At 35.2% G+C, this 5,149-nt stretch overlaps 1 protein-coding gene across 1 annotated transcript; it reads right to left on the bottom strand.

The window, feature by feature from the left end:
• Positions 1-1,017: 1,017 nt before the first annotated feature.
• LOC130710043 (metal transporter Nramp7.2-like) lies at positions 1,018-4,926 on the bottom strand. The gene is made up of 12 exons (XM_057559196.1): positions 4,793-4,926; positions 4,646-4,686; positions 4,405-4,483; positions 4,208-4,312; positions 3,824-3,933; positions 3,499-3,680; positions 3,298-3,367; positions 3,026-3,199; positions 2,807-2,911; positions 2,562-2,693; positions 2,364-2,459; positions 1,018-1,789 (listed from the first exon to the last, which is right to left on the bottom strand). Exons 1-12 carry the CDS (start codon positions 4,875-4,877, stop codon positions 1,457-1,459), a joined length of 1,512 nt encoding a protein of 503 aa, XP_057415179.1. The 5' UTR covers positions 4,878-4,926; the 3' UTR covers positions 1,018-1,456.
• Between the last annotated feature and the right edge of the window lie 223 nt (positions 4,927-5,149).

The raw sequence follows: 5,149 nt of genomic DNA, 5'->3' as shown, positions 1-5,149 counted from the left end.
GGACGGACCCACGTTGCTAGCATATGGGGCAAATGACCCCACGTCTTTTTTACTTGTACTTCATACCATAGCATAAAATAGGAATAAAACATTACAATGCCCCCACATATTTAATGAATGCCCCTATACCTTGTCAATTTTACCCCTAGTGCCATTGAAAGATCAACTTTTGTTGTTTTGATCCACTACATTTTGCTTGTCCACTATATAGAAGAGGCTGGGATTGCCAATTAATGTGAATAAATTGTGACAATGGTCAATGGGTCCTGAGTTTGTTTTGTTTGTTTACACTTTAAAAATGGGTACTGGTTTCTAGTTTGTTTTTTATTTTGTCTTTTTGTGATTTTCTTAGGTGCTATAGTGTTTTATAAATTGATAATATCAATAGGTAGTTAGTTAAAGTGATACATGCTTAAAAATTACCTCATGCGAAGAATGTTTGTAAACATATAATAAGATAAATTAATAATATTCACATATTTATATTTCTAATATTCTGAAAGTGAAACTAATTGGCATTGTCCAAACTGATGTATCGGCCTCTACGCCACCTATTTCTTCTTAATTGAATGAAGTTGATTTCAAAAAAAAAAAAAGTGAAACTAATTGAATAGTGCATATTTAAAATTTTATTGGGGCATTTATCTTTTATTCTATTCAAACTTTTTAATAGTTATGTTAAATTTTTATTGCTTGAAATTTTTATGCGCATATTACACTCACAACATAAAATTTTTGGATCCGTCACTGGGTGCATGTGTGTATGTTAGACCGACATTAACAAAGACTGCCCCCGGCCCCCCTTAACGAGCATCAATGCACTGGTTGACTATTCTTCAAGCTATGAATATCTTTTTTCATGGATGCATATACTCGGGGTATAATCAGATCCCCATGTACCGTAAGGATGTAGATAAAGCTGCATTCATCATTGACCAATGTTCTATGAAAAAACTCTATCTTAGAACTAATTTAGTCATATTTGTAGTGAATGTCGGATTTTAAGAATAAGTAGCATTATAAATTCCATAGTTCTAGCTTCTTTCTCAAGATTCTACGTACATATCAAGTAACTTTCTAAATTTCATTGTCATCCCTGACACAGAACCTAGTTAGTTGGATTACCAGGACATTGTGACTTGTGTCTCCAATACATTGATCAGTTGTACACATATAAAGTCCATATTAGCCTGATGTGATCATAGATTCATATCCCTATAGTGCAGTTTGGTCTCGTAGCACAAGACAAACAATTTTTTATTCTACCATGTGTTCCTTCTTAAGTCTATACACGAAATTCCAAGTAGGGGTAGGGGCAGAAAAGAGTAGAAGAGAAGAGCACAATTCACACTCGGAGAAAATGGTTGCAACAAAGTGACTAGAAAGCAATGTGAGGTTTTTGTTTAAGACAGAACCTTTTCTTGGTTGGTATGCCTTTGATTTATAGCCTGGTCCCTTATTCTGGTAGTGGGATACTTGCTAAGTCTTCTCTATAAGGAGCATTTCTCAACTCTAATTGATCATTATCCAAAGTCCCCTTTTCTACATGTCTTTGCACTGTATCAATATTCTTTGTCTCAGTATATATCTTAACAGTGTCTTTTCTAAATGTTAGGTAGATAGTTGAGATGATATAAACTGCCATCAGAGGAAACACTATAGTCCCAATGAACACATTTGCCACCTTTGGAAGACTGCTATGAATTAGCCACTTCACAAAGGAAGTGCTGAGGAAGTACACATTGGCACCAATGATGCCTAAGCCTAGTATCCATGAGATGATAATGATCTGCAAGAAGATTATGTCACATGTTTTCAAATCTAAAGAATTTCACTAACCTTAATGGCTATGGCCATTTTATATAAAAATGAAAATCTACCATTCTATTAACCAAAATTGAGCAACATATGTATAAGGATTAAAATCTCCTAATGTCTAATTCTCTAATTCAGATTCTCTGCAGCCAGGGAATCCTGAATTCGGTAAAGTCAGGGAACTACAAGGTTCGATCAAAAGATCCTAAGGCCTAGGTATAAAGAGACTATTTTAAGGTAATAACTTTAAGTTTGACCCCTCTGTTCAAGATTGGATGGTTGAGGACTTTTCACCGAATGCAAGATTCCTTGACAACACGAAATCCGAGTCCCTAGTTTTTGTCCCATTGATAAAATGTTGACATGTCAACTAAAAACAACGATGTAGGTTTTGGTACTTCCCCCCACTCGCGTTTTTTTTTAATTGACATGATAAGATTTCATTGGTGGGATAGAAAATCGAGACACAATTTAGGGACAGAAGATCTTGAGCCTATGTATTTACATACATACACATACATATATAGAGATGGAAAATGGAAACTCACAATCAAAGAACTCTTGTGAGGTCCCATCTTGGTACTGCTGCAGCTAAACTTGAGAAGTGGAATTAAAGCAAATGGAAGCTCAAAAGAAAGTATCATCTGCAAAACAAGTTCATAGTTGGTGTTCAAGTATAAATGCTTGTATAATTTAATCCTCTTTGACTATGTGAAAAGAACAATGAGAACTCAGAATATACAGACTGATGCAATGATAATAAGGCGACCAGACCCAGAAGAACCACCAATGATGGAAACAATAAGACTAGGTGCTATGGAAATGCACCTAGTCATCAAGTTCCTTTTCCATCTTTTCATCTTTATCTCCAAGAAACCCTGTGTAGCAGCAACCAAACAACCACATAAATTTAATAAATCCTTCAACAAGACATTCTAGTTGCATTTCTTCATTCAATTTTTGTTAATGATGTTCCTGAATTGTTATATACCTGCATAATGTACTGTCCTGCATAGGTTCCAGTTATAGTAGAGCTTTGTCCTGAAGCAAGAAGTGCTATCGCATAAACGGTTGAGCTTGACCGTCCCAAGGTATTCTGCGGTTGACAGAAATCGAAATTACATGCAACATAGCTTGGTGTAATTAGGAACAAAGTTTTATATTATGATTTGATTGTAGAAACTTTTATCTAGTGAACTGAATGAAGAACCTTGAGAAGGAAAGAAGCAGAGTTAAGGTTGAGATCATTGCAGAGATCTGTATCTTCTGCAGAAAGGTTTTTGGAAAAACAAACAGTTCCCGTAACAGAAACCATTGCAACATTGATCAGAAATGCTACAAACAATGCTAACCCGCTTTCTATAAGAAAGTACCTTGATGCATCCTGCATAATCAATCAGATAAGTCAATATAATATGAGTTTTATATGATATTTAAAGTTTATCACTTGAAGATGATCTCTTTAATCCAAGGATGGCTAACATTGATGCTTCGAACAGAAATGGGAACTTTTCTAGACAGAACCAGAGCAGAGTGGAGGAAAAGATTGTGCCTGTATTTTGTCCAAAGCAAAACTTTAGGTAGTGAATGTTTACAGTGCATGAACTTTTTTAATTGGTTGACTGTGTAAAATTTTTTTTACACTGCCAGTGAACGGTTGTTAAATGGAAAGAGTGAGTATACGGCATGATGAGGGCGCCGAGAAGGGCAATTGCATCTCCTACGGCTCCAACGCCATCGAGTTTGGGGACAAACATTCCCTTTAGTACTTCCGAAGTCGGGACATTTACAAAGCTCATTTCCGCGAAGAAACACGCAGCCATTATGAAAACTAGGATTGTTATCAGTAGTTCCAACTTCCTCACCTGCAGAAACACCCCAATAAAGAATCTAACTAAACAATCTTAAAGGTGAAGAGAGGAAAATTTCTATGTAGTGTTCATTTACAATGTAGTTTAACAATATATAGAGACTAGTTAAAGAAAAATAAGCATTACTATTGAACTACCCCAAATCTCTGCAGACTCAGAAGCAAGAGAGTGCTGCAGCCACTCATCAGAACTCCTACCCATAAAGGGATGTGGAAGAGTATGTTAAGAGAAAAGGCTGTGCCAATCACTGCAACAAAATATCAAGTTTGGATAAAATTAATGACTTTACAAATCTAATTAGGAATACTAATTAAGTTTATCTCATTCTTTAATTGAATGACTGTGGTTGGAAGGGAAAAAACAAGATGTATTATTGATTAGTGAGTTAGTTTGTTACTTAGGTGATTAGTTAGTCATGTGAGTCTGTTAGTAGTTAAATATCATTGTATCATTTCATTATCTTTTTTCATAGTGATTGATCACTGGTTGAAGTACTCTTACTCTGGAAAATAAATCAGTACCTTCAGGTATGTCTGAAGCTATGACAGCAACCTCAGCTAATAACCACAAGCAGTACTTCACAGATAATGGGTACTCAATTTTGCATACTTCTGAAAGGTGTTTCCCTGCCAAATATATACATGTAAATTTTGAGCATTCAACTTTACATAGTTGGTTGAGATTAGCTTTGAAGACATGTTCTTAATTTTGATCTTACCGGTGATCACGCCGAGGTTCGCAGCCAATGACTGAATTATAAGTGCAAATATCAGTCCAACCAGTACCAACCACAACAGCTGAACACAGCAGCGACATAATATCAATTTTTGGACTTGCACATTTTACTCAAGCTAACAAAAACTCAAACCAGATAGAATTTTGGGTGTGCAATATCTATTTATTCAAATTAATTCAGGCTTTGGTTTTTCTTTTCTTGGTTTGTTTGTTAATTACTATACCTCATATCTGTGGCTAGCTCCAGCTTGCAGATCAGTTTCCACTGCGAAAAGCCGAAAATCGAAAATAACTAGTAGCTAAGCACATGCAATTAAGAGAGTGATGAGGAATAAGATGATTTATAAAGAGATACAGAGTGTGTTAATTACTGTTTCCAGGGTCAAGGTAAGCTAAGGAGACTAGGAAACCAGGTCCAACATATGTCAAGAACTTTCTCCATGCTTTCTGTGTCATTCAAGTTTCTTTTAGAAAATATACAAAATATCAAAAAAATTCCTATGTGTTGCTTAAACTTTGTGTGAGATAGTTGGTTGTTTATAAACATATATATAAATATATAAATGAATATCAGTTGGATAAAGCCAAGAGTCACTGAGCTGCTAAACTTAGCTTGCAAAGTGAAAACCATTAGCTACCTATAAATTCAGTGGGCAAAGAAAAAATGTATATATGAACTCATGATTAAAAGTTACCACATACAGAAAGAAGGAAAGTTACCTCGTGAT

Source organism: Lotus japonicus, chromosome 4 (assembly GCF_012489685.1).
Source record: "Lotus japonicus ecotype B-129 chromosome 4, LjGifu_v1.2".
Classification (NCBI taxonomy): Eukaryota; Viridiplantae; Streptophyta; class Magnoliopsida; order Fabales; family Fabaceae; genus Lotus; species Lotus japonicus.
This window is presented reverse-complemented; position numbering and strand designations above follow the sequence as displayed.

Coding starts and splice junctions, on each gene's coding strand:
- LOC130710043 (XM_057559196.1), bottom strand. CDS start 4,877: ATGACACAGAAAGCATGGAGAAAGTTCTTGACATATGTTGGACCTGGT. Junction 3,200..3,297: donor TTTCTGTTCGAAGCATCAAT/GTTAGCCATCCT, acceptor TTGATTATGCAG/GATGCATCAAGGTACTTTCT. Junction 2,460..2,561: donor GCCTTATTATCATTGCATCA/GTCTGTATATTC, acceptor CTTGTTTTGCAG/ATGATACTTTCTTTTGAGCT.